Here is a 27500-nt window from a genome sequence, read left to right on the forward strand (position 1 = left end):
CCTGCCTCCTCAGAGTGACAGCCCTGTTGCATGTATGAATGTAATATTTGAGGTAAACCACAGACAGACACTCACTCCACGCCGCGGTACGCACAGTGTGATGAGTGTATGCAGAAAGATCCAAACATAGGCGCCATCACAAGAAATCTGTGAGGAGGGCTGGAAGGTGACAAAACTGAAAATAGAAGTCTGAGACTGTGGTGGGAAAATTTGCTGGAGCCTCTCTCTCCTCTCTCTATACGCTGGAGCCTCTCTCTCCTCTCTCTCTCTCTCTCCCCTCTCTCTCTATATGCTGGAGGCTCTCTCTCTCTTTCTCCTCTCTCTCTCCCTCTCCTCTCTCTCCCTCTCTCTCCTCTCTCTATACGCTGGAGCCTCTCTCTCCTCTCTCTCTCTCCCCTCTCTCTCTATACACTGGAGCCTCTCTCTCTCTTTCTCCTCTCTCTCTCCCTCTCCTCTCTCTCCCTCTCCTTTCTCTCTCTCTCCTCTCTCTCTATACACTGGAGCCTCTCTCTCTCTTTCTCCTCTCTCTCTCCCTCTCCTCTCTCTCCCTCTCCTTTCTCTCTCTTTCTCCTCTCTCTCTCTCTTTCTCCTCTCCTCTCTCTCTCTCTCTCTATATGCTGGAGCCTCCCTCTCCTCTCTCTCCCTCTCTCCTCTCTCTCTATACGCTGGAGCCTCTCTCTCTCTTTCTCCTCTCTCTCTCTCTCTCTCTTTCTCCTCTCTCTCTCCCTCTCCTCTCTCTCCCTCTCCTTTCTCTCTCTCCTCTCTCTCTATACGCTGGAGCCTCTCTCTCTCTTTCTCCTCTCTCTCTTTCTCCTCTCCTCTCTCTCTCTCTCTCTATATGCTGGAGCCTCTCTCTCTCTCTCTCCCTCTCTCTCTATATGCTGGAGCCTCTCTCTCTCTCTCTCTCTCCCTCTCCTCTCTCTCTCCTCTCTTCTCTCTCTCTCTCTCTCTATATGCTGGAGCCTCTCTCTCTCTCTCCCTCTCTCTCCTCTCTTCTCTCTCTCTCTCTCCCTCTCTCTCTATATGCTGGAGCCTCTCTCTCTCTCTCCCTCTCCCTCCTCTCTCTCCCTCTCCTCTCTCCCTCTCTCTCTCTCTCCTCTCTCTCTCCCTCTCTCCTCTCTTCTCTCTCCCTCTCTCTCTCTCCTCTCTTCTCTCTCTCTCTCTCTCTCCCTCTCTCCTCTCTCTCTCTCCTCTCTTCTCTCTCTCTCTCTCTCTCTCTCTCCCCCTCTCCCTCTCTCTCTCTCCTCTCTCCTCTCTTCTCTCTCTCTCTCTCTATATGCTGGAGCCTCTCTCTCTCTCTCCCTCTCCTCTCTCTCTCCTCTCTTCTCTCTCTCTCTCTCCCTCTCTCTCTATATGCTGGAGCCTCTCTCTCTCTCTCCCTCTCCCTCCTCTCTCTCCCTCTCCTCTCTCTCTCCCTCTCTCCTCTCTTCTCTCTCCTCTCTTCTCTCTCTCTCTCTCTCCTCTCTCTCTCTCTCTCTCTCCTCTCTCTCTCCCTCTCTCCCTCTCTCTCTCTCCTCTCTTCTCTCTCTCTGTCTCTCTCTCTCTCCTCTCTCCTCTCTCCTCTCTCTCTCCCTCTCTCCCTCTCTCTCTCTCCTCTCTTCTCTCTCTCTCTCTCTCTCCCTCTCTCCTCTCTCTCTCTCCTCTCTTCTCTCTCTCTCTCTCTCTATATATATGCTGGAGCCTCTCAGGGGTTGAGATAAAGCTGAGCTGACAAGTGGGTTCAGCTGCGTCACAATGTCCTTTGAAAGAGTCTCAGAAACGACAGGGCATGTAACATCCAGAGGTGGCCTCCTTTACACTTCACCTCTCGGCTCCTCCTCTGCACACACGCACGCAGCTGCTGGCTTCTGCCCGCAGGCTGCTTCTTCAAACAAAGCTATCGTCATGTTGCAGAGATTACACAGAGGCAACAAAAGAGCACATCCACCCTGAGGTCACGTGCATGGAAGAAATCATTAAAACCATCCAATCAAACCCTGTGCTCATTTACTCGATGGGGGGTTTTCTCCTGGAATATTCCAACCACCTGACTTTATGACAAGTGTGTGTGTGTGTGTAGGCAGAGCCAATGAGCTGATCCGTATTCCCCCCCCCCCATTTAACACACCCACACAGGTGTGCCAGAGGGAGGCTTCCCTTAGAGGAGCACTCTCTCTCTCTCTCTCTGGTGGAGAAACACAAATCCATCTCCCTCAGCTTTCTCCCCCCCACACACACTCTATTCCTCTCTCTCTCTCTCTCGCCCATCCCCCCTCTTCAACCAAGGAGGATCCTGGTAAATAATTGAAGCATATCCCCCCCAATGCCACTGGAGCTTCCCCGCTAAGATTCTTTTTTTTGTTGTTGCATTTTTTGGATCTCATCAAAACGACTTCAAAATCTGAATATCTCTGAATTAAAAATGGATGTGCCCTACTTTCTTCTGCTTCTCAAAAAGGGCTTTTCCAGCTGCAGCTCAATAATATCACTCAGTATATGCAGCTTTGGATGTGAATGATGATGCTGAACGTCAGTGCGTCTGAGCGGCATCGTTGTTAACTTTGTCTCACTGATGCAAGCTGCTCTTGTTCTGCGAAACACACTGTGTACAGAACATTTCATTAAAGGAGATCTGGGTTTTGCAGAGGCAGAACAAAGACACCCTTCATGTCTCCTTTCATCATTAAAATGTGATTTTAAAAAAATAATCCAGTGGATGGATTTCTGTATCGGAAAAAGGAAGGAAAGTGGTTTAGATATAGTGAGGTGTTTGCTGACACCTGCTGTCTGAAAACAGTTTAGTTCTGTTTCTGAACGCTCACACTCAGATTTATTAGTACCACACATGTATGCACAAACACGTCTCCATCTCCAGCATGGAGACCGCCATCGATGAGCCTCCAGAGCCCACTGGATGTTCACACAAATATCTCAATAATAGGATGAAATAATGAGACTCGATCTTCAATAATTCATTTTTTTTATAAATATTTCAATACTCTTGTTTAGACATAAAACTCTGAAACAAAAACCTTTTCAACAAATAGAGAGTGAACATGAACCAATCAGAGTGCAGCATCAATCACAGCTTGCTCATTAACACCGTCATCAGTAAAAGAGGAAGTTACAGTCAGAGGGAATTTAAGATGAAACATACAGTAAGGCAAAGATGGTTAAAACTAACAAACATTTCAAATGTTTCCCGTCCAAAATAAAAAACCTTTAACCCCCAAAATCCCAAAGTATAAAAAACACTAAACCGCCATGATGCGTCTGCAGGAACTCTCTCTATTTCTTTACTTTTCTAACAGAGTTTCATCTTATCAGCAGATGATTAGGACAAAATGTTCTTCTGACCTTTTGGCTTCATAGTGCAAAAACCAGGATGACTTTTTAAACAGCAGCTAACTCTCGGCTAAGGCTTCATCCGGCTTCGTGTTAGGACATTCAGTATGCAGCATAAATTAAAAAGTGTTGACAATCGGGATCTACTCTCAGGTCAACAGACTATCATCTTAAAAATGTGCAATTAAAGCATGCAGTATGCCGTTTATAAATTAAACTAAAAATAGTTCCAGTGATGAAACTTACAATCGTTATGGAAGCTTTTCTTCATCTCTATCGCAAAGCCAACAGGTAGCAGCTACGACTTCAACAGGTCACTAAAACTCTGACACTCGGGTTCTTAACTGTCTGACGCTGCAGCCTCTTCCTCCAGTTTACTCCCCGAGCTCATGGGTCCCACATCTGTACCATCCTGCACCTCTAGGGCTCCTCTCGTGTCACTCGGGTTTTCTGCGGCGACCTCAAGGATCACAAGGTCGTCGTCCGTTTCTGTGACGGGGTCGGTGACGGCCGGGTGCTCCGCCTCCCGGGTCTCTGATTCTTCTTCTTCTTCTTCTCTCTCTGGAGACGAAGGTCGCTGGCCAACAGAGGAGGCGGCTGTAAAAAGTGAATAAACACAAGTGATGTTAGAGCGGGGGATCTACTTCTGGATATTTCTTTTATGCTGTTTTTTAAGAACTCATTATCCATGTGTCTGTGGTTCATCTGGGTCACTTGTGCAGGATGGAACATGTCATGATAATGGTTTATTGAGAGTCACATTTTAGTGTCTCTTGTAGAGGGTGCAGACGTTCTTACCCAGACTACTCTGATCACAAGAGTTGTCTCCAGAATTATCGAGCATGGAGGTCTGGTCAGTGTCGTCGTTTGAAACCAGGGCAGACAAATCTGGAGTCTTTTCTTCGGGCATGTTGGAAATATCTGCAATTTACAAAAGACAAACATATGTATTCAAATCTGTGTTAAAAAGACGGAGAGCGTCGACTGAATCAGGCGCAGAGAAAGACATTCTATCTTCTTAAAATAAGATGTGGTTACCTGAGTGTACAGCGGGCTGTGTGGGCGAGGTCTCACACACGTCCTGCACAGCGTCTCTGATCTGATTTAAATCTAAAGTGCTGACCCTGGAGGGGTCGAGCTCTGCTGCTGAAGGCACCTAACAACAGAAAACATGTTTTCAACTCAACACAAGTCTATGAATGCTGAATAATAGTGAGATGTAATAACACACACCTCAGTGTGTTCAGGTGGAGCCAGCTCGTCCTCGCTGTAAATCACAGCTGATTCAGTCTGGTTGTTCTGGTCGCTGGTATGAGCCGCACGAGTCGGGATTCTGTGCAAGTAGCCGTAGCCGATGCCGCAGCCTAAGCTAATTTTTAAAGACAAATGAGACCAGGGTGTAACTACACATTATTTATGAGTCTGTTCATATTGGGGTCGACATGAGGAGTCCCCTACCTTCCCTCTCCTCCCCACGCTCCGTTTGGAGTCACCACCACCTCCCTGCAGTGCTCCGTGTGTGTGTTATACACCAGCAGCTTCAGAGGTTTCCCCTCATTGGCTTCAATCAGAGAAAAGAAATCTTCTGACTGGATTGGGGATAATACAAAAAGGGAGGAATTTTAAAATCAAGTTCATAAATATGTTTTGGTTCCCATTTATTTAGTAAAAAGAAAAACAGGGAAACTTACGTCTTGCAGCACCTGGTCAGCTCCCACAATGAAGTCACTGTGAGGCATGAGGCCGGCCAAAGCTGCAGGAGAACTGGACTCCACATCCTGAAAAATATGGTGTTTATTTAATTATTCATATGGTGTATGATTTCAATTTACCTGAAATCGTACTGTTATATGAGATCTTAAAGGTCACATATCCTCCTCCTCCTCTTCAGTGTAAATAATTCTCAGAGCTCCTCAAACCATGTGTGTGAAGTTTCTTGTTCTAAATCCACTCTGATCCTGTATTTGATCATGTCTATAAACCCCTCTATTTCAGCCCTGCTCAGAACAGGCTGTTTCTGTGTCTGTACCTTTAAATATGTAAATGAGCTGTGTCTGACCACGCCCCCTCTCTGGAAGGGTTTGGGTGTACTCTGGTCTTTCTCGCTCCATATCCTATTGTTTACGGTGAGAAGGCAGACTCAGAGGGCAGAACAAACACCTAGCTGTGGGAGTGTCACCCACCTGGGGGAGGGGCTACTGCCCTTTGTGATGTCATGAAGGGAAAATCTCCAAACAGCCTGTTTGAGCACACATTTTCTGAAAAGTGGAGCAGGCAGAAGACGGAGAGGATGGACTTTTCTCATCATTGGGGGGTTTGTAGACAGATTAGAGACACATGTTAGAGTTAGAGGAACATGGAGAAGAGGATTTAGCATCATGTGACCTTTAAGTACGAGAGAAACTCAAACGTTTGCGTATTTAGTGTTCCCAACCTGACAAGAATATGACTTTTTATTGGGTGTAAAGAAACCCCTGAACTCCTCTGAAAACCTCCCTCGACTGTATAAAATATGCTGGCTACTATCTTTAAAAAAGAAAAACACAGTATTAATGAAAGCTCGACTTACCAAGACATGCCAAACGTTCTCATTGGCTCCTTCGAAGCTGCAGAAGCGGACGCTCGCGCCCAGCAGACCCTGACCGCCCCACATGTTACTGGGTGTCACCTCCAGTTCCCTCACCCGCTGGGTTTTGGAGTTGTACACTTCCAGTTTGACCGCTTTCTCCACATTGGCTTTGAGCAGGTCTTTGAGCAGGTCACTTTCTTTACTCTACAGAAATACAGATTGAAGGAATCAAAGTCTGATTTTTAAGATTACGGTTTGTAACGGGTTGTGTTTTGGTGTTTTGGGTTATTGTTTATGATTTCATTTATTGTGGTATTATGTTGAGAAGGGGGATAGCGGGTCACATGGGTATGGGTGCGGATGTGGCTCAAGAGAGGGCGAGCTGGGTCTTCATATTTTTGTTGACCGCTCTTGTTTTTGCTCACTGTGATTCTTTAATGCACGTTATCATGAAGGTTGAATAGAAACTAAAACATATTTTTAGTATCTCAGTGATTGTTTTGGTACGAGTCTCTAAGCTCAGCCTCTCGGCGGCTTCACTGTTCCGGAAAGTTCCCCACAGAGACGTTTGGGCTTTTCCAGCTGTGACGATGAGAGACGACGGGGGAAGCAGCTGTTATGTAAAAACATATAAAATAAGATTATAGCAGGCTGGGAGGGGCCGCTGTGACTCATGCCTGATGTTTTAACTTCATTGTGGAGAGGGAGAGAAATAATTCTGTCGAAGCAGAAATCAATGAAACAATGTTCAAAAGGAAATAAAGAAACTGCATCGAGTCAGAACCAAGAGAAAACTAAGAAATCTTTGCTGTTCATCTTAAACTCAAATAAGTCTTGATATGTTTGACAAAGTATAGATCCCCCTGGTGATTCCTGATTCTGTTTATTATAATAATGAAATAAAAGGAAGTCATTGTTCTTAATCTCATGATATCATTCCCACTCCTGCATTCATTATAATCCAGTCAATACATCCCAGTGTTTGTCATGCACTCATTTCTTTAACACAATATTTACAATGGATGTAAAAGCGACCTCCACTAAAGCATCAAGGGAGTCTACTCACGAGGCGGGTGTTTCCTATGGAGAGGATGAAGTCAAAGAAGGGCTCCAGACCAGATTTGAATGCAGGAGAGTCCTCCTGGATCTGAAATATGAATCAACACAAGCTGTTTTAACACTCAGAGGGCTGTGTTATGTCGCCCCCTTGTGTCAAGTAATGATATCACACTGTCCAGAATTTGGGGGGGGGGGGGGGGGGGGGGGGGGGGTCCTGTGTCATGCAGAGAAATGCATGCACAGGACGGTGCAAATTATGGCAGACACAATTTCTACACTGCCATATTTTATGAGGGACAAAAAATGACTTAAGTATAAATAAATAAATGAATAAATAAATAAATGCATCAATAAATATATAAATAAATATATAAATGCTGAAAACAATACATCAATGAATAAATAATAAATACACTTTGTTAATGAAAAAGGCTATTTATATATTTTTACATGTATTTATTCATTTATTAACGTATTTCTACAGTTATATATGTATCAATGCATACTTTTCCACATTAATTGAGTTATTAATTTATTTCCGTATTTTTACATTTACACATCTATTTATTTCTGTGTCCAGGTCCTAAGAGGAGTATTTATATTATGAGTATTTATGTAAATTTGCTTCTGTCTGTTTTTCAAAATTGACCAATCCTACTTCAGTAATGTTAGGACGGCCCACTTAATTTACATATTTACTTTTCCTTGTACAACATGGACACAGAAATACATAAATAAATATATGAATATATTTATTTATATATTAATTTTTATATGAACTATTGCATTTATATATATATATTTTATTATTATTATTTATTTATGCATGTATTTAATTATTTATACATTATTGTATGCATTTCTCCCAACATTTATTTATTTATTCATTTATGTATTTATTTATACTTTAGTCATTTTTTGTCCCTCATAGTATTTTGCATCCATCCTTAAATTTCCTCTCCAGACACTTCAGAGTCAAACACAGTTTGGAGGTCACATTTACACAGGTTAATGAAAAAGCGTTTTCTACCGAGTCTGCAGAACAATAAGAACACTTCACTTCAATAAGAATTAACTTTACAGATGTTGTCATCACAGATCTGCTCCCAGAAATAAGATTTATACTGTTTTAAAACACTTCCGGCAGGGGTGCATGCACTTCTTGGCAGGGTGTGCATTTCTCGACATAACACCTGCACCCTCAGCCTGCTGAATAAGTTGATATTTAACATTAATAATTCACACTTCAGAGTTTCAGTTTGTGCATTGTTAGACAGCTGCAGTCTTTGCTAAATGCTAAACAGTTTGTTTGGGCGTTTGCCAAATGCCACCTCATCATGGGCGGACACCATGTAGGCTGAACACGAGTTATAACTTAACACCACACTGACAGAAAAAAACATGACAGTCACAAAGAAGCAGCTAATCTTCTTCTTAGATAAATGCAGAAACAATGCATGCACCACAGTTTTAGGTTTTTGCAGGTAAATTATCTTTAAAAACACGTTCAGAAAGTGACCGGCGGTGCGTTCAGGGACCTTTGCTGCAACGTACCCCGTGAACATGATATCCACAACTAGTCCCCCCGTCCGACAGAAAGGAGCTCTGTGGCAGCCCCATGGCTCTCTGCTGTCCCGTACAGATGTGTGGATGGATGTCACTGAGGGAGAGAGATGGTAGAAGTCATTACTGAAAGATATTCAGCCTGGGTCGAGCTAGCTTAGCGCCGACAGGAGAGTAGAAGAGAGAGGAGGCACAGCAGGCAAAGCTAATAAATAAAGATGCCAGAGCAATCGAGCTGAGCAGCGATCGGTTAGTCGTCCTTGGCAAAGGTTAAAGCTTTAATCTCATTCATGAAAATACGACAGTGAGGCTAGTTTATAAAGTTTTATTAATATGTTCTCGGCTCTGTAGCTTTTACAGATCAACTTGTTTTATTAAGTTTATTAATTGTGATTGGAACCTGCACACTTTATGCACCTCAGCACTTTTACCTGTGTACCGTGCATTTGCACTTTGTGTGTTTTATGTTTTGTCTGTGTTGTATTAAGTGTCTCTCCCTGCAACCAAATCTACCTACGGGTCCAAATAAAGTAACCTGAACCTGAACCTGAAAGTTTGAAGTCACCCACAACCTCTTCTGTCGTTCCCTTTATCACAACAATGCAGCATCACAATAAAAACTAAAATAATAACTGCAGCCATGTTGCACGTTTGGCCTAGAAGTATTTTGCAGAAATGACTTTTTATATATTCATCATTCTTTTTGAACAAAGCTACATATAAATGATGAATGGATTTGAGCTTGTATATCTCTGTTCTAGTCTTCTGACTCCTAAAAAGCGCTTTTACTCCGAGTGAGGGCCGGCTGTGGCTCAGTGGTAGAGGCGGTTGTCTCTCAACCGGAAGGTCGGGGACTTGATCCCCAGCTCCTGCAGCAACATGTCCGATGTGTCCTTGGGCAAGACACTTGACCCCAAATTTCTTCGTCGGCTGCGTATACATGTGTCTGAATGGGATTAGTTCTGATGGTCACTTTACACAGCAGCCTGTGTAAATAGTTGTAGTAATCATTTATTTAGTAGTTGTAGTAATCATTTATTTTGGTCACAAGAAAAAACTAAAACATTTTGACTGAAAAGGTGTAGGCTGAAGCTTTATCCTATTACAAATCTTATTATTTAAGACACGACTAGAAAAACAAAACATATCAGAACAAAATTTGTTCCAAGAATTTCTTTCAAAACAAAACAAATGAAACAAACAAAAAACAAAACAGAAGTCACACTCACAAAAAATAATCAAACCGACCTTTTAGATTTGTTAAAAAACATTTTTTTAAATTTAAATCTGGAAAGTGAGCTACACATTCTTAATTCCACAAGTTAACCCCTTTTACCCAAATACACCTGTTCTTTATGTTTGTTCTTACCTTTGTTTTTATACACACCTGTTCTTTATGTTTGTCCTTACCTTTGGTTTTTATACACACCTGTTCTTTATGTTTGTCCTTACCTTTGGTTTTTATACACACCTGTTCTTTATGTTTGTCCTTACCTTTGGTTTTTATACACACCTGTTCTTTATGTTTGTCCTTACCTTTGGTTTTTATACACACCTGTTCTTTATGTTTGTCCTTACCTTTGGTTTTTATACACACCTGTTCTTTATGTTTGTCCTTACCTTTGGTTTTTATACACACCTGTTCCCCTTAGTTCATACCGGCTCTCTCTAGTTTCAAACAAACCTCTGAACACTGTTCAGAAGCAAATGATTGTGTGCCTTGTACATTATCTGAGCAGTTTTTAGATCTACTAGATCGCTGAATAGACTTGAGCTTGTATATTTCTGCACATACACATTCATACACCACCGACAAAGCAGCAGGAGCAACCTGGGTGTCTCGCCCAAGGACACATCGGACATGCACCACTAAGCCACAGCCGCCCCACATCTAAAAACACATCACACAAAATAAGGCACTGTAAACGGTCTGTGGAACATTTAGTTATTTCCACGAGTTGTTGATAAGTTCAAACACTTAGCCTATCTGTAGGAAAAGTTGTGTTTGAGTTGCACGCCTTACAGATGGTCCAGCATGTGCACACACCTGCTCCTTTCCCACCGTGATAACAAATACGAGCTCCTGTTTCAAAGTTGTTGTTTTTTAATGCAAATTAAAATTCAATGGCAAAAAACAACGACTATGAACAATAAACTACATGTTTGGATTTTTAAAAGAAGGTGCAGACTGTGACAAACACTTCCTCCATGTCGATGTTTTGCTCCTCGATCACAACATGACACGGTCTGGAATACACTCAGGAAATATCCTCATTGATTTACTGATATTGGCACCAAACTTAACGATTGCCCAACACTTTCTGAAGGTCTTTCCGTCTCTCAGGGATATAAATAGTTAAAAAATCCAATGTGCCACTGACTCCTAACTGCTCCAAGATGATTGGGCTCGTGGCTTTTCTGTCCTGCATCGGTGAGTTGTTCCTGAAGTCGACTAAAAAAACGATCTGGTCGACTCTCTCAGTGAGGGAGTGTGTGAACAAAGAGAAACGATGCTTTACCCTCTGTTCATGTTTTCTCCTGTAAGGGCTCATCTGGGCTGAGGCGCCCTTCAACCACAACGTGCACAATGAGAGGGTCATCGGAGGCAGCAATGCCGACCGCAGCACCTGGAAGTGGCAGGTAAAACCAGAATCATTCCTTTTTTTCATATACAACAACAATTAAATACAAATTGTTTGTTTTTTTACTGATTCTGTATCAGTGAGTGTTTGATTTGTGTTTGTTTTCCTCTCAGATTTCTCTCCAGTATGATTCATACAATGATGGTTATTACTACCACATGTGCGGAGGCTCTATCATCGACGGTTTCCACATCATGACAGCAGCTCACTGTATCCTCAGGTTTACTTTCTTATCACTTTTTATTGACATTTCTATACACTCGTAAACAAACTAATGTAGCAACCCCAACGTTAAATCTTCACAGTAAATAAAGACTTTTATTTTGTTAAGTTCAGGAAGGTTAAGCTTTGACAAACAAAATGATTCTTATATTTATAATTATTTCGTAAACATCGACACAGTAACAACATTTACTGTTTTTTTTTTAATTTTTGGAGCAGGAAACAGGAAGAATGAACTTTGCAACTTCAAAATAAAAGCTCTATATGTTTAAGTTTCAGCCACAAAAAAACTTGAAATAAAGGAACTGTTTTTGGTGTGACAGAAGCTAGTGTTGCTAACATCCACATCTTTGTTTTTCCTTCCTTCTATTCAGTACGGATCCCAGGGGGTACCGTGTGGTCGCTGGTGAGTATAACCTGTACGAGTACGACGGCAGCGAGCAGTTCATCAGCGTGGAAAGGATCCACATCCATCCTCAGTGGACCGGAGACCTGGGCAACGGGTAAAAAGACAGAAAGTCAGACCCCCTTCTTATGAACCAGGCTGAGATCCTCTGGTGGAGCTCTGCTGGCTCTTTAAAGGTCCAGGCTGAAAACCAAAAGGGGGGCGGGTCTTTAACTGTCAGAGCCCCCCCAGACTGCCAGAGGAGATCAGACCTGCAGAATCAGTCCCTGAGAATTATCACTGAAATTATTAAATCTGAAAATATGTTCAAATAAAAATAATTCAAATGAAATTAATTGAAATAAATAAAATGAAAATATAAAAAGACTTACAATTTAAAATCTTATTAAAATTGTTTCATGAAAGGCAGCTCTAAACAGGCATAATAAAAAGGTGGTGATAAGATTCTTTTGTTTGATGTATTTTGGTTCTCTTTTAGAAACGACATCGCCATCATGAGGCTGGCTGAGTCTGTGTATGACAACGGCTATGTTGCAATCAGCGAGCTCCCGGCCCCGGAACAGATGCTCCCTCATGACTTCACTTGTTACATCACCGGCTGGGGTCTGATGGACTGTGAGAAAACACACACACACACACATAAACACTTGACCATAAGAGGGGAAGGAGTCCAGCTACATGGGCCCCCCACAGAGATCATCAGAAACATGGTCCATTCTAAATTGAATCAATGATCACCAAATTGTATTTTAAACCCAAAGACTCAACATAACTGATGAAACCGCCTCTTTTTTAACGGGTGGGCGTTTTTTTTGTAATGTAAACACCATGCCGATTGCAAACAGGACGAGGAGGAGAGTGTTATCCAGGAGGATATCAATGCATGTCTCTCCACTCTCCTCACAGATATGGGGAGCGTCCCTGAAATCCTGCAGGTGGCGGCCATCAACGTGGTGGAGCATTCAGTCTGCTCGCAGCATGAGTGGTGGGGTACCCTCGCTCGGAAGAGCATGGTGTGTGCCGGAGGGGATGGAGTCATTTCAGGATGCCAGGTAATGAAAAACAAATGTACAAATCAGCTTAATGCAGGGGCGGCTTTGTCCTGAAACCAGTTTACCTGGAGCATGTGCAAACCCCTTGTGGGCCCCCCACCCTGACATCCCTCGATCAGTGCATGTCCATAGGATCCTGTTTGTGCATGTGTGTGTGTGTCGGCTTTTTTAAGACACATGTTGTGGTGTTTCCAAGGCCCAAAGGGGGGGATGCACTGCCCTATAACTCTTGTGTGTCTCGCTCTGTTTTTTTTTTCTTTGTTGATGTTTCTGTCACAGGGCGACTCCGGAGGTCCCCTGAACTGTTTCATCGACGGAGTCTGGAGGGTCCACGGGGTCGTCAGTTACGGTCCAGCTGGAATGTGCAACCAAGTGAGGAAGCCCACCGTCTTCACCAGAGTGTCATTCTTCACCGACTGGATCTACTCGGTAAGTGTGTTACCCTCTACGAGGAGATTCTGAAAATGATAAAATCAAATCATTTTATCCAAATGCTTCAGTTTTCCTGACTTCTATTTCTTTGGTTTTGTTTTCTCTCCAGGTGACCAGATAAAAAACTAAAGATGGAAAAAGGGGATTTTTCTCACACTGTGGAATGGAACCATTGAAATAAAATAAAAATGCATCTTATTCATGTGTGTAATACTTGCATGGATGTGCTTGCAGCTCCTAATTCAACCACAGGGTGGCGATAGTGTATCATGTGTAGCTTTAAAAACCAGCCTGGCTCCTTTTACTTTCTCAGAAATGTGCTGCCTGACAATGACACGTCTGTGAATGGGGTCAGAGTTCAAGTGTTACTGCTCAAAAAGCAACAAAAGCAGAAAAGCTTTTTAAAAAAACAACCCTGAAGTTTTGACCTCACAAGCTGCAAAACCAGTTCACCCGAATTCCTCTGAACGTTGAACCAAATATCAAAGAGATTTCACGCTCAAAAGCTCCCCGTGGCATCGAGGTAAACTCTTACAGTCAGAGTGTAAGAAAGCCTACTTTATTATTTCTCTTCATGGTTTTGCAAACGTGAGCTTCAAACAGTCACAGGTCCGTCTGGAATTTCTTTCTCTCCTTACGTTTGTGGCGTCAGTCAGGAGACTTCAGCATGACTTCATGTGAAGTGTTTTTCTTAAGCATGGAGACTCCAAACCGCAGATGCATTCCTGTGGTTCACATGAAGAAACTAACTAAAAGAACATGAATTTAACTAATGCAAGCCTCTGCTGCCTTCTGCCTTAAATACTCCAGGAAACTGAGCAAGTTTGAAATGCATTAAGTGTCCTGTTAGGAAGAAAAGGATCATCAAATCTGTTGAAAAACATGAACCTGTGAGGGTTTTGGTCGCCTCTGAAACTTCACAAAAGGTTTCTAATGTAGCATGAAGTTCACGTGAACAAATCAGCACAACAAACAAGAGGAGTCAAGCGTTTAGAAAATGTTTTTTTTTATTATTATTTGGAGGGACAGGCTGTCAAAATGGCTTAGATGAAAGAAACTGTCTTTGAACAGCGGGTTAAAGTGTGAATATGTAAAAAATAAAGCAGCTTTGTTTGCTCTGCAGGACCATTCAAGCAGAAATATGTACAACACAAAAGGCAAAAAAAAAAAGTAAGACACGTTCTTTGAAAATAAACTTAAAAAAAAAAAAAAAAAAAAAGAAGCTGTACTGTTAAATACATTACATCGAGAAACACTCACTGATGCCATTTCTTCATGAGAATTGATGTTTTGTACAAGAGAAACCAACGTTTTGCTTGCAAAAAGAATCAGTGCCCTCTTGGATGGATTTCAAAAGTAATCTGAAGAAGAAAAAAAAAAGGCAAAAAAAAAAAAAAAGCGAATAATACATTTTTCCGATGTGCACGTTGCACTTTTCAAAGTATACAATTAATCAGAACAAGTTTTAACAAACAGGACCTGCATGCATAATTCCTAAAGGGTCCAGATAGGCTGCTGACACAGCTGCAGAAAGGGGGGGGGGGGGGGGGGGGGGGGGGGTGAGATATGTACATCGACTGTCCTCAGCTGCTCATCACCTCTGATCAGGTTCTGTCATAAAACGAGGAAACTCGTCCAACTTTCAGGGCTTCAGCGTGCGATAAAAAGTGTATAATATATGCAGTTTTTATCCACCAAAAGAAAACCCCTTCACATGTGTCATTTCTAACATAGCGTAACCCGAGTCACAGACTGAATACAATCAAATTGATCTTTGCAATTTACTCGTTTTTTGTTTTTTTTTCCAAGTGGCATTTTTGTGAAGATATCAAAGCGTAAGGCTGCCTATGAAAAATACCTCTGAATGCTGGAGAGTGAAACCCTTCATACGTAGACATTTCTCTATAATTCATATATCACAAAGGTTTCCCCCCCAGGGTGGAAAATTACTCATTTTTATTTTTTTGCTTTCTTAATAATAAAATATTCAATTTGTCAGTGATTAGAATTCTTTCGTCCACCTACATAAATTAGTTACAAAATATTAGTGTCATTTTCTATGCTTACATTATAGGCAGCATTACAATAGAGCCATCGTTTTTCTCGTCTCAGTGATTCGGGAGATCCACAGTTTTCAGTCCCCAAAAAAGCTTAAATGGAAGCACTGTGCGCACGCCGTCGGGAAAAAGGCAGGCGCGGCTCGTCCAGTAAGCAGGCACGACCAGTACGCTCCACAACAAGCCATTTTTACTTTTATTGCCAAACGTCTTAAAATTAAATAAACTAAATGAAATGATGACATCATAATTTACAAGTAAATAAAAAGTTAATGTGTAAGAGTATAGATATTAAATACTTTCTGACGGACTCGTGGTCCCCGTTTCCCGCCTAAATGTGATATGGAAAAAAAAAAAAGGGAAAAGAAAGATTGCACTTTCAGGTTAAAAAATATCAAACCACAGTGCGTCTTGAGTGAAACTTCATCTGAAATAAATAGAATAAAATCATAAAGGAAAATAATTTAAAACAAGAGTAATAAAGACAACACAGCTACAGCTTCTGAATGGTGCGAGCGTTACTTCCTGTTACCCTTCCATAAATAAGGAACTCCATCTGTTAGCGTTGATCTGCTGATTCGATCCCATAAAACCAAAACAATGCCTTTTCATACTATTTTCACAGATAAAGTGCTGATCGAGGAGCTTTTTGTTTTTTAAGAGGGATTTTCTTTTTTGTACCATAAACTTAAGACCCTTAGGAGGGATCTTGAGGAGAGAGAGTCTGCTAGCTTCAGGGTTCAACACAGGGACGACCCGGCCTACTCGAGGAAACACAAAGCGAGTTTTTCATTTCATATAAAGGCCATCACAGCAATGGTCACCATACATTGCCTCCAAAAGCTAGAAAGCTAGAAAAAATCCCTGAGGTGCACATTCAGCTGTGTTGAGATTCCCAACCTGGCCCCCTGGTTATTCTGGTTAAAAGATGCCTTTCTATTTTTTTTAAGCACAAAGGTTGGTGGTCTCCGTTTGGTTAAAAGAGCTTTCTTAGGAATCGAGAGCCTTCATCGGTTTTCTCCGGGCCGGGTCGAATTGATCTCTCTTTTTAAAATCTTTTAACACTAGCTGCCATCTCACACAGCAATAATCCCCACACTGCTTTGCTAACATTTTGAAGGCAAGTCTGGAATTTGAACATTTATTTAGGCAAGAGGGGAAATCACAGCTTCCTCAAAAAATCTTCTTCTTATGTGCATGTTCAGTCCCCTCACAGAGAAAACCTCCATTTTTGTTTTTTGTGCACTGTCCGTACATTTTTGTGTCAAACTTTCACAGACTCCATCACGGATAGTTTCATGGCTTCCTCCAACAGCTGATTGTCCGTAAATGTGGCGGGGGGTTCGGGGACGGATTCCGAAAGGCCGATGAGCGACTCCAGGAGGCACGTCCCCGGGTCGCTCACCGGAGGGAGACTGGGGTAGCTAGGCAACTGGAAGTGGAAAAAGTTGTCCATGTGTTCGTACTCCTTCAGGGAGTTGTAGAGCGAGCTCGGTCCCAGGCAGGGGAACCCGTCGAAGAACTCCAGGTCGGACTCCGACGAGAGGCTGAGGTCCATGTTGTAGCTCGCCGAGCGGTCCACGGTGGGTGATGGCGTGCGCGGTACGCTGCTGCTATGAAATAGTGCGTTTCCTTGGTTGGCGTTCTCGTCTAAAAGTTCCGAGATGGCCATCGCTCGATTGTCTGTGTGATCGTCCAACAAAGCAGCGTCTATGTTGTCATTCTCGTCGGCGAAATCCACCATGCTGAAGCTTCTGAAAGCCTCGGTGTGCGACTGCTGGTCTTGCCGTTGATCTTGGCAGAAAATGTCTTTGCGTTCCCCGCTGTCCCGGCTGCTTCTCGAGCAGTTCTCGCTGAAGCTGAGAATGCGACTCAAGCCCTTCTCGTCGACGTCCAGCTGGGTGCGATTCTCACCGCACAGGCCCTCGCCTCCTTCAGAGTACTCGCTGTGGCCCGACGAGTCCGAGTCCGTCATGTCGCTGCTGCTGCAGCTGTTCTCCCCGGCCGCCGCCTGCTCCGAGCTGAAGGGGAAAGAGGGCACTGCGGGTAAGGTGGTGCCCCGCGTGGAGTTCTCGTCTTCCTCCTCCTCGGTGCTGGACTGCTCCTCCAGCCTCTTCTCCAGCTCCAGCTTCATGATGGTGTGGATGTAATGCGTCTGCACCCGGGTGGAGTTAAACTCGATGCGGCCCTCGATGTTACCGCAGCCGTCCTTGGTGCAGCCGCATGGGAACGAGGAATGATCCATCTGTTGGATTGCAGAAAGAGATTGTTAAATTCCTGTCAAACTGTAAGTCCAAAATGTGAAACAGGCTTAAAGTCTTTATAATCACACTTAAATATATAAATCAAGTATCTCCTCTGAAAATAACTCTGTGAGTCATGACTGTCTACAATGGGTGTAACACCCGAGTCCCACTGTCTGTGATGTTTTCAGAGTTTTCAGAGTCCTATCTTCACTTTGTTTACATCGCCCGGACGGCCGGCTGACTCCTCCCCTCGTGTATAAAAGTTGTTTAATTGAGGGATTAGAGAAAAGAAGAATAACATACTGTACTCACTGCTTAACTGTGTTTCTAGATCACGCTCATTTCAGGTAAATTTACATGCAGTGTGAAGATACGAGCATAATAAAGATCGCTAGCATTAGCATGCTAACACAACAATGCAGCGCGAGTTGTTTTGGTTTCATGCTGGTGCTCAAGGGCGACATCTGCTGGATCAAAACATCACATATAAAGAGTTTAAACTATTGAACCTCTTCTCGACTCTTACCTGACATTTGATGCCGGCCAGGCTGCAGCCGCACGTCTCGGGCTCGCAGAAGCCCTGACAGTCACAGCCGCAGTTCTCCCTGGAGATCCTCAGGTCGTGCAGCTGCCTCTTCTCCTCCTTGTCGATCTTCTTCACACCGGCGGCTTTGAGCAGAGCGTAGCGGCGTTTGGGCGGGTAAGGCTGGAGGAACGAGCCCTCTTCCAGGTTGGTCCCGGCGATGTCGATCTCGTGCTCCGGGATGTCGTCCACAGTCAGCCGCTCGGCCTCCTCGTTCTCTTGAGTTCCATTCTTGGTCAGCTGAGGAGAACAAAAAGGAACCATGTTGTTGAAATAAGCTTGAATATGCCGTTAACAACATCGGTATATCAGCAGCGGTGTCTCTGATATCGCCTAAATTGTGGCATCAAGAAATGGGAAATTGATCCCAAACCAATAAGCTTTAAGGTAAATTATCCTGTGACAAGTCTTGGTATTAGTGTTGATATTATATATTCAGGTCAACTTTTTCTCACCTTCAGTTTCAGAGCCTCCAGCTTCTCCTCTCTGAGTCGGTTGAGGAATTTTTCCCGGCGCAGGAGCCGCTGCTCCACGGCGAACTCGGCGAGCGTGTACGTCTGGAGCACGCTGTGGCGCTGCATCATACCCAGGGTGCATCCTCCTCGACTGGGAACGCTGGTGAAGCCCTGGCACCGAGGGAAGGAGAACACCGTCACCTGGTCGAAGGTCACGTTGCTCCGTCGCGCTCTCTTGGATTTCTTCAGGATGGACGTCGCTGTGGACGTAAGAAAAAGAAAAGTTTAGAACAGGGAGGTAAAAATGCTTCAGTTGCGTTCATGCACCACTAGAGGGCCTTATCCTCCTGGACTTGGATGAAACTGAGATGAGCACAAACCCTGCTGAGCCCGGCTGTAAAAGGACACCCCTCTGATTCACTGCCCAGGCCTTATCATGTACCCAATTAAAAGACGCCGCTAACAGGAAGTCCAACACCCTTACATCCTGTAAAGTGAAACCTAAAACCGCCAAGAATTCCCTCGGCCTTGTTTCTTGTTTCTACCGCGCGACACAAACCACCCAGCCCAGGAATTTCCCACTTGGTGGTAGGACACAGGAGGAAGCAGAGCTGCCAGGATCACACTGACCGGGGAGTTAATGCTCTGGGCTTTCCGGAAAGAGTTGGAGGGTGGAAGTCAGCTCTCAGGACGGGAATAAAAAAAAATGCCCACCCTGGTTTTTTCCTTACAAGCTGAAAATCCCCACAAATGGCCCAATAACTCAAAAGGAGTCAAAGGTTGCTTCTCTGCTAAAAACATTCAGCAAACCAGACATCTTTCTGCACCCAGACGGATACAATAAAACCATATGGGAATCAAAAATGGAACCATATGTGGGAACGAGCTCAACAATTATATTCCACTTCCTTTGCCTATAGGAATATTAAACACGACTTTTGAGTTCGCTTGAAGACAATGTTTTCCCCCTGCTGAGGTCTACAGTTTTTACAGACGCGATGATGCTACTTGGGAGGGGGAATTCCTCTTAGACTCTCATTTTCAAGGCTTTGGCACCTCCTTGGGGACACACCCTGATCAGCTAGCCCGTGAAATTTGCTGACGTCAACTGGGGGGAAAATCTGTGTGTTTTCTTTGATTAAGTGAGGCTCAGATGAAGAATAAAAAAAACAACCTTTGACTTCAATGCAGCTGCACACAATAAGCTTCACTGTGTTGTTTAATCAGTCGCTCGGGGTAATAGAGATGAAACAAACTGCCAGTTTCAGCTTCACATCCATCAAATCCAGCCAGGCTTACAACACCTGCAGGAGACAAATGACACCTTCTCTGCTGCCTCCAAACGAGAACGCTTTCCTGCCCGTTTCCCCCTCTTTCACTTCACAATGGCATGCAACTTTGCGTCCAACACAAACACCAGATTTATACTGGTCTGCTCAATCTGCTTTCTTTTCTTGATAGGCCAATCCCCCCCTTCTTTTTTGTATCCCTTCACCCAGCCTCTTCTAGCACCTGTGCTGGGTGCATGCCCAGGCTTCAACACAAGGCTCTGTGTGTTCCCAGGCCGTGGCAACCTGCCAGCTCTTTCTCCTCCTGGCTCTCTGCCCCCTCCATCCTGGAAACCTCACAACTGTTTTGCCCCTTCTCCCTCCCCTTACAATCTCTCTTCAACCCCTGACCGAAACCTCTAAAAGGCCAGCGGCAGCACCCCAGGTCCAGAGACAGAAACACACTGAAGCAGCTCGACCCGTGTCGTTTGAGGGGAAAAGTGATGCTTTTTTTTTTCTGTCTGCAAAAGTTGTAGAGCCAGCCAAGGTGAGCAGCCACTGCATAATACGATTAGCCATTTTGCAGCTTTAGGGCATGAAATCAAAAGGGGGGTATTCATTGCAGAAGTCTGAAATCATTTCTGTGAAGTGTTTCATGAGCTGCCAGCTGCCTAAATTCCTCTAACTCTCCTCCATTTTTATGGTTTTGTTATCAGAGCCCTCCATGGAGCAGTAAAAGACAAGGCGAGGGAGTGCGTTAAAAAAGCATGTACCATCAGCTCTTTCTGATGATTTACTGTCACGAGGAGAGAGGACACTCACTGTTGAAATGTGTTGCTGGGGAACTGGGGTTGCTCGGAGTGGAATCGAGGGTGTCGGAGTAGCAGCTCTCCCCCTCCGAGTCCCAGCCGGAGCAGGCCGAGGAGAGGGAGGAGGGCGAGGAGTAGCAGTGGTCCTCATCCACCTCCTCAAACTTCCTCTTGAGAAGCCCACTCATTGCGTTAGCAGCGAACAATCTGCCAAGAAAAAAAGAAGAAAAAGAGCATACGGAGGGGGTTATTAGCAAATACTTCAGAGCTATTTTAAGGTCTTTCAATATAAAACAATCAGAAGCAGTGGAAACAGGTTGAAGGTATTGTGCACACACACAGGCGTTGTGTTTTTTTTTCCAGAGTTAATGGTACAAGCGAGTCCTGTGCTTGGCCATGTGAGACCATAGGCATCCAAATCTCGTGCTGCACTCAGCTGAGAGTGGAAATAAGCCACGGCACAGGAAGCAATCAATCAGGCCTATTCACATAAGTCAACAATTACTGGACCCTTCGCCCTCTTCCAAATCCCATCAGAGCAGCAAAATGCATTGATTAGAGGGAAGTAAACCCGAGCACGAGAGGTGACCAAATGATGGAGACACAGACATTAAAATGTCAATCATTATTACCTTTAGCTTATCAGATTTCTGAATCAAAGCAGTCTGCAGCTTTTTCCTGTTCAGTGTTTTCCTTCATTGTAAATATGTACAGCTATGCAGTTTAGATGTTTTCTTATGCAACTTGTGCATGTGTTCTTTCAGTGCTCCCATGAGAGGGGCTGCTGGTTGAGCGATAAAAACAATCAATCCTTTGAGAGAGAGAGAGAGAGAGAGAGGGAGAGAGAGAGAGAGAGAGAGACAGAGAGAGAGAGAGAGACAGAGAGAGAGAGAGAGACAGAGAGAGAGAGAGACAGAGAGAGAGACAGAGAGAGAGAGAGACAGAGAGAGAGAGAGAGAGAGACAGAGAGAGAGAGAGACAGAGAGAGAGAGAGAGACAGAGAGAGAGAGAGAGACAGAGAGAGAGAGAGACAGAGAGAGAGAGAGACAGAGAGAGAGAGAGAGACAGAGAGAGAGAGAGAGAGAGACAGGCAGGTGGAGAAACAGGAGAAAAAAATGATCTTGAGTTCAGGAGGAAAAGGAGTGTCATTTATAAAACACCACCATCTGTAAAACAGTCTCTTTGTGATCATGTCACTGATATCTTTTCATCTAATCCAGCCAATAATTAATACTCTTGTAGATTTTCCAGTTCTCTCAAATCGTTCCAGGAATAACAAAACCGAAAGATGAACATGTTGGATGAGAAGTCTTTTTTTTTCACGGCTGGGGGGAGTTTTTTACGATAATGGAACGTAGATGCGTCACCGAGCTCTGACAAACAACAGACAAAAAAAATTCTTCACAACTTCTGGGAAGCGGACTGCAAGAGAAGACGGGGTCATCATCGCAGTCCAGAGGGCCGAATTCTGAATAACTGAAAACAAGGGAGGGGGTGGAGGGAGGGAGGGGGTGGAGGGAGGGAGGGAGGGAGGGAAGGAAGGAAGGAAGGAAGGAAGTGGAGGGGAGAGGGAAGACATGACTGGGCTCGAGTCCAGCTGCTGACACTCCCTGCAACGATGTGGAATTGGAAAAGTAGGCTTTTACTTTCCCCATAAAAAAGATCATTTCACCATCAAACTGTTTACTGTCTGCAGCGTCGCGGCCAAATCACTTACAGCTGCTGCAGCACGTTATGAACGCACTTCAGTTTTTTGTGTTATACTTACCTGTGTTTGTCCAAATATTTGCTTTGTAGCACCTATAATCTTGTAGTAAAATGTCTACAAGGAACGCTCATTTTGCAGTCGCAGTTCTCTCAGATTTTGAAGGATAATTGCAGATCTTTAAATTAGTTAAATGCACGTTCCAAATATAGCGATAATTCTTCCCAAACACGGCTCAGACACTCAGACACCGAGCTGCTCATGCTTATTTGTCACATCGACTCTTTGGAGGGCGGCTAAACGTGTCAATGTCAGATATAAACGTCACAACCAAAGATCCTCCAAAGGCTTATCAGGAACTTTAACTCTGTGTGTGTTAGCTGCATGCCTGGATGATGTTATGCAAGTGTCAGCACTCGAGAAACAGGAGGGAGCAGGTATACAAGGGAAGGGGTCAATTTCAGCATGCAACAGGGAGCAATTATGCAAAAGCAGTCGCTCCTTTTTGACAAGGATAAAAGAGAAGAGTCAGAGTCAAGGGCGAGAGGCGGACACCTTTGTTGCAGCTGGTTACTGTTATTGCTGCAGTCAGATATCGTCGTCCCCAGAGCGTGTATGATGAATGAATCACCTTGCAATAGGTCAAGCATTGCTCTGCACACACTCTGCAACAAACAAAAAAAAGGCATCCCTTTTCTAATGTGACCACCTCGGGCAAAGCGTGCTGAACGAGACACACAGCTGCTTACTTTCCAAATCCAGCAGCAAATAATCTCTGAACACCTTCTGCACCTAATAATACTATCACCTCGTGGGATTTGGGTTGAAACAGTTTGGAAACACCTGGATCTGCATCTGTTGCTATGTGTTCACTGACCAGACAACAAGTGTGTGTGCTAAAAACACACACACACACACACACCGCAGAGAAGAGGAGCACACATGGGTTCACCTTACATTTTTTGCACACCCTTTGCTTGTGGAGGAAAAAAATGAAAACAAAAGCTGCGAGGCATCCTCAGGGGAGTGCAGAGAGCGCCAGCTAAGCAAAGTCTTTTTAATTAAAAGCTGCAGTGAGGCAGAAGTGGGAGGAGAGGTGGGGGGGGGGGGGGGGGGGGGGGGCGTGGTGTCAGAACTGGGTCATTGTCTCTTGACTGCAGTCTACCTGACACATTGATTTGTTAATCCTGTTCAACGGGCAGAAACAATGGCGAGAGGTTAATCCTGGCAGGGGGGGGGGGGGGGGGGGGAGACGGCTTGTAGTCAATCTGGAGCTTCTCAGCCTCTGCACCCAGAGAACTAAGGCCAAGAGAGCAGGGAGAAGGGGATGGAACGAGTGACCCGGGGTAAAAAAAGAAAAGAAAAAGAGACAACAATCGAGAAATGACTCATTTGCAAAAAAAATAAAAAATTAGAGGGTTGAGGGAAAAAGATAAAAGAGGAGAAGTCAGAGAGCCTTCTAATGCTCGCCTCTAAATGGAGGATGGATGTGATCGGACAGCCGACGAGAGAGAGACAGAGAGGAGAGGCAGCACAGCATGTTTTTAACGTGCAGCTAAATTATGCATCACTGTCATTCCCACACACACACACACACACACACACACACACACACACACACACACACACACACACACACACACACACACACACACACACACACACACACACACACACACACACACACACACACACACACACACACACACACACACACACACACACACACACACACACACACACACACACACACACACACACACACACACACACACACACACACACACACACACACACACACACACACACACACACACACACACACACACACACACACACACACACACACACACACACACACACACACACACACACACACACACACACACACACACACACACACACACACACACACACACACACACACACACACACACACAGAGAGGTGCTCCCCGACCAGTCGTCACAGAGTCGGGGAGATAAATCTCTGGTGAGGACATTTGTCACCAGAAGCACTACACACAGCTCGAGTCAGACGCATAACTATGTCAGTGGAATAAGATTATCTTTGATACAAGCAGCTACGGGGCTGATGATATGAAGTCAGGATGCCAATTCAAGTCTCAGTGTGTTTTTATTTACAGACAGCTCACTCACGGTTTCTATTAATGAATCTTAAATTATTCACACAGGGGAGGATGTTGAAAGGTTTAAGAAAATCAATTCAAGAACATTTAAAGGAAAAGGTAAACAGCTTCCATTTGAAGATTCAAATTTGGATTTTTAAGGTTACTGCAAAACCAAACTTTAGTTTTCCTGAACGTGTTGAGAGGGCGAGGATACATGTCTTGAGGAAAAAGTGCAAAAAAGAAGAGGAAGCTAATGTTTAATGCAACCTTACATAAAGTCATCACCCGGCAGCCCACGTCTGGCCTGCAGCCCCCCCGCCAACAAGGACAAGTCACAGCTGACTTTGCCCCCGCGCGCCTCCTGTCCAGCCCTCTCTGCAGCTTGAGATCAGTGTGGGTGGGTGTGGAGGAGCCACAAGTCGCAGCAAACTCAGCCAGCAGAGAGCATTTACATGACAGCCCTGTGCAGTGTGTGAATGAGTGACTGGCTGAGTTTGAGTGCTCATAAAATGTGATAATGATGAGCCTGGGAGTCTTCCTGCGCGTGTGTGGAAGCATGTCCAGGCAGGCTAACCCCCCCCTGCAGGCTTCCTGGTATTGCACCTCTCACTTCCAGCTCTGTCACAGAGAAGATGGAGGTGATTGATCAGAGTCATCAAGGTGACGGCTGGGGGGGAAACACTCAGTTTCTTCAGCTGTGATTCAGAAGCACTCCACCTGCTGGAACAAAGCAGGGAGGGCTGCTGCTGCTGCTGCTGCTGCTGCTGCTGCTGCTTCCTCCTCTATGAGCCTGTTGTTCCAAAAAGCTGGCTGTGTGCGACTCTGCCACAGAAACATTCTGTTCCTCTGCCTCGACCTGTGTGCGCACACTGGATTCCAAAAAAGTAAGAGGTAGTGGGAGGAATCGTACAAAACAAATAAATAATGTCATGTCTCCAGGCCACAGGAATTCCACTCTGGCAGAAAACACTCTTGCTGTACGAGCGGGGAGAAGAACACAGGCTCTATCTAACCCAGATGTGTTTTCTGCTGCTAACCTCTGGAACGCCCTGCTCCTCTTATGAGGCAGCCGAGCACGGCTACCTTTTTGCTATAGCCACACCTGACAGAGGGGTATTAGCTTGCACGTGGAGGTCACATGCCTCTAAGCTGTCATTAATATGACATGCAGGACCAGACTTAAATGACCAGGTGTTGCCTGCAGGATTCAGACAGTGTGTACTCTTGCTTATTTGTGTTTGTTTACTCAAACTGTAAACAGAGAAGGAAAAAAAAAATCTATGGAAAGTAAAACACAAAAACATGCAGCTCTGACACATGAGCATGTGCAGCGTGTTGAGAGATTCTCAAGCAAAAATTGTTTTGCATATAACATGCAGCTTTAAGCGTGTGTGTGTGTGTGTGTGTGTGGAGGAAGGGAAGATAGGAAGGAGGGGGGTTGGTTCAGGGGTCGTGCTCCAGTCTGGGACACTTGCAGTGAGGAATGCTGGGAGAGGACAAAGCAGATGGGAGCGCTCTCTCTCTCTCTCTCTCTCTCGCTCTACTCTGCTGAGTGGGAGACCGTCAGCAGACTCCCTGCACCCCCCCCCCCCCCCCCCCCACCTCCCCCCTTCTCCTCAAACCCCCCCTCATGTCTCCAGGCACAAAAGCGTGGGGCCGTTCTGCGTGACCAAAATGAAGCAGGCATGCAGACAACCTTGTCTGAACCCTGCATTGCTGCTGCTGCTGCTGCTACCTCCTCCTCCTCCTCCTCCTCCTCCTGCTGCTGGGGAGTCAGATATATGAAGTGTGTGTGTGTGTGTGTGTGTGTGTGTGTGTGTGTGTGTGTGAGCTTCCCGGGGTTGTGAAACATACACTGAACGTGCTACACAGGAAGTGGCCATCCAGATTATCTGCCCTGTGTCTGACAGCTGCAGGAACAGCAAGGTTAGCTAAATACAGGATCAAATAATGAGGAGAGGAGGGAGTCAAGATGTAAATCCTTCACATATGACACACAGCTCTTTTTGTCATAGGCTATAAGTTTAGGAAAATGCAACAGACTGGATAGAATGAAATCAGGGGGCTTTAAGATGGAGAAACGAGATTTGGAAAAAAGAATTGTTTTAAAGCTCGGCACATTCCTGGAGGAAAAAGCACGCCACATGAAAAGCACAGCACAGACTGACTGCTGCTGCTGTGTTCCCTCTCTGTAAACAAAGGATCATTCAGCTCTCTCCAGCACTAATTCCAGAAAACATGATTCCAAAAAGGATCCGGGTGAGGTCGCGCTAGAGACGATTCAATTGGTTAAGTCGCTTCTTAGAGAAAAAAAAAAGAAGCTGATTCTGAGGCTCTTAAAGGTAGAATACATCCAGAGAATAATGCATTAATAACAGCTTCCCTTAGGAAATAAAATCAGCACAAATGTGGTTCATGCCTCGAATTGACGCAGCTGATGAGCCAATGAGCAGCAGGGAACATCAGTGTGGTGTAATGAATTAAAAATGTTTAAACAATAAAGGGTCTCCCTGTCTCACTGCTGCTGTACATTAAACTGTTAAACAGCTTCCCGCGAGATTTTGTAAATCAACAATCAATCATTATATTTGGCTAAAAAAGGCCAAAAGATGACCCGATCACTTCCACGTGATTAATGCTAATTCTAATGACAGCAGCCCCTGTCTGTCAGCTGTGTGTGTGTGTGTGTGTGTGTGTGTGTGTGTGTGTGTGTGTGTGTGTGTGTGTGTGTGTGTGTGTGTGTGAGTGAGTGAGTGTGTGCTCACATGTTAGTGCCTTCAGGAGTCGCTCGTGTTACAAGAGGCGCTGAGCTGAGGTGAACGAGAACTCCAATACACAAAGCCGACCTCATAAACAGTTCACACAGATAAACCCACAGCCTCATAAACAAAAGGAACACACAGTGTAATGTAAAAAAAAAGCAGAAGTGTGAGCTGTGAGGATATAAAAGCACCACCTGAATAGGCAGAGATCGATACT

General features: G+C 44.5%; 3 protein-coding genes across 4 annotated transcripts in view; 1 reads left to right on the top strand and 2 right to left on the bottom strand.

Annotated features, from left to right (window-relative positions):
- Nucleotides 1-8728, bottom strand: part of LOC132994240 (Golgi reassembly-stacking protein 1-like) — a 408891-nt gene extending 400163 nt beyond the window's left edge. Inside the window, exons 1-9 of one of the 2 annotated variants that reach the window (XM_061064459.1) lie at nucleotides 8507-8728; nucleotides 6960-7040; nucleotides 5894-6097; nucleotides 5016-5102; nucleotides 4783-4913; nucleotides 4558-4693; nucleotides 4363-4480; nucleotides 4123-4245; nucleotides 3657-3921 (exon numbers count right to left, since the gene is read on the bottom strand). In XM_061064459.1, the coding sequence (XP_060920442.1) occupies nucleotides 3665-3921; nucleotides 4123-4245; nucleotides 4363-4480; nucleotides 4558-4693; nucleotides 4783-4913; nucleotides 5016-5102; nucleotides 5894-6097; nucleotides 6960-7040; nucleotides 8507-8572 (1203 nt within the window). In that variant the 5' untranslated portion in view covers nucleotides 8573-8728 and the 3' untranslated portion in view covers nucleotides 3657-3664. Of the gene's footprint in view, nucleotides 1-2936; nucleotides 3922-4122; nucleotides 4246-4362; nucleotides 4481-4557; nucleotides 4694-4782; nucleotides 4914-5015; nucleotides 5103-5893; nucleotides 6098-6959; nucleotides 7041-8506 lie in introns of those variants that run through there. The other variant, XM_061064458.1, reaches the window with a different exon arrangement.
- A 2060-nt stretch (nucleotides 8729-10788) lies between these two features.
- On the top strand, nucleotides 10789-13458 carry LOC132994247 (chymotrypsin-like elastase family member 1). Its single transcript, XM_061064475.1, has 8 exons — nucleotides 10789-10946; nucleotides 11061-11155; nucleotides 11271-11377; nucleotides 11754-11882; nucleotides 12264-12400; nucleotides 12692-12837; nucleotides 13117-13266; nucleotides 13379-13458. Exons 1-8 carry the CDS (start codon nucleotides 10913-10915, stop codon nucleotides 13388-13390), a joined length of 810 nt encoding a protein of 269 aa, XP_060920458.1. The 5' UTR covers nucleotides 10789-10912; the 3' UTR covers nucleotides 13391-13458.
- A 793-nt stretch (nucleotides 13459-14251) lies between these two features.
- The window catches only part of csrnp1b (cysteine-serine-rich nuclear protein 1b), a 13905-nt gene continuing 656 nt past the window's right edge, over nucleotides 14252-27500 (bottom strand). Inside the window, exons 2-5 of the mRNA XM_061064455.1 lie at nucleotides 20701-20894; nucleotides 18611-18870; nucleotides 18099-18395; nucleotides 14252-17571 (exon numbers count right to left, since the gene is read on the bottom strand). Coding sequence (XP_060920438.1) covers nucleotides 16591-17571; nucleotides 18099-18395; nucleotides 18611-18870; nucleotides 20701-20875 — 1713 coding nt within the window. The 5' untranslated portion in view covers nucleotides 20876-20894 and the 3' untranslated portion in view covers nucleotides 14252-16590. The remainder of the gene's footprint in view (nucleotides 17572-18098; nucleotides 18396-18610; nucleotides 18871-20700; nucleotides 20895-27500) is intronic.

This window comes from Labrus mixtus, chromosome 19 (assembly GCF_963584025.1).
Source record: "Labrus mixtus chromosome 19, fLabMix1.1, whole genome shotgun sequence".
Classification (NCBI taxonomy): Eukaryota; Metazoa; Chordata; class Actinopteri; order Labriformes; family Labridae; genus Labrus; species Labrus mixtus.

Coding starts and splice junctions, on each gene's coding strand:
- LOC132994247 (XM_061064475.1), top strand. CDS start 10,913: ATGATTGGGCTCGTGGCTTTTCTGTCCTGCATCG. Junction 11,156..11,270: donor GCAGCACCTGGAAGTGGCAG/GTAAAACCAGAA, acceptor TTTTCCTCTCAG/ATTTCTCTCCAGTATGATTC. Junction 12,401..12,691: donor CGGCTGGGGTCTGATGGACT/GTGAGAAAACAC, acceptor CTCTCCTCACAG/ATATGGGGAGCGTCCCTGAA.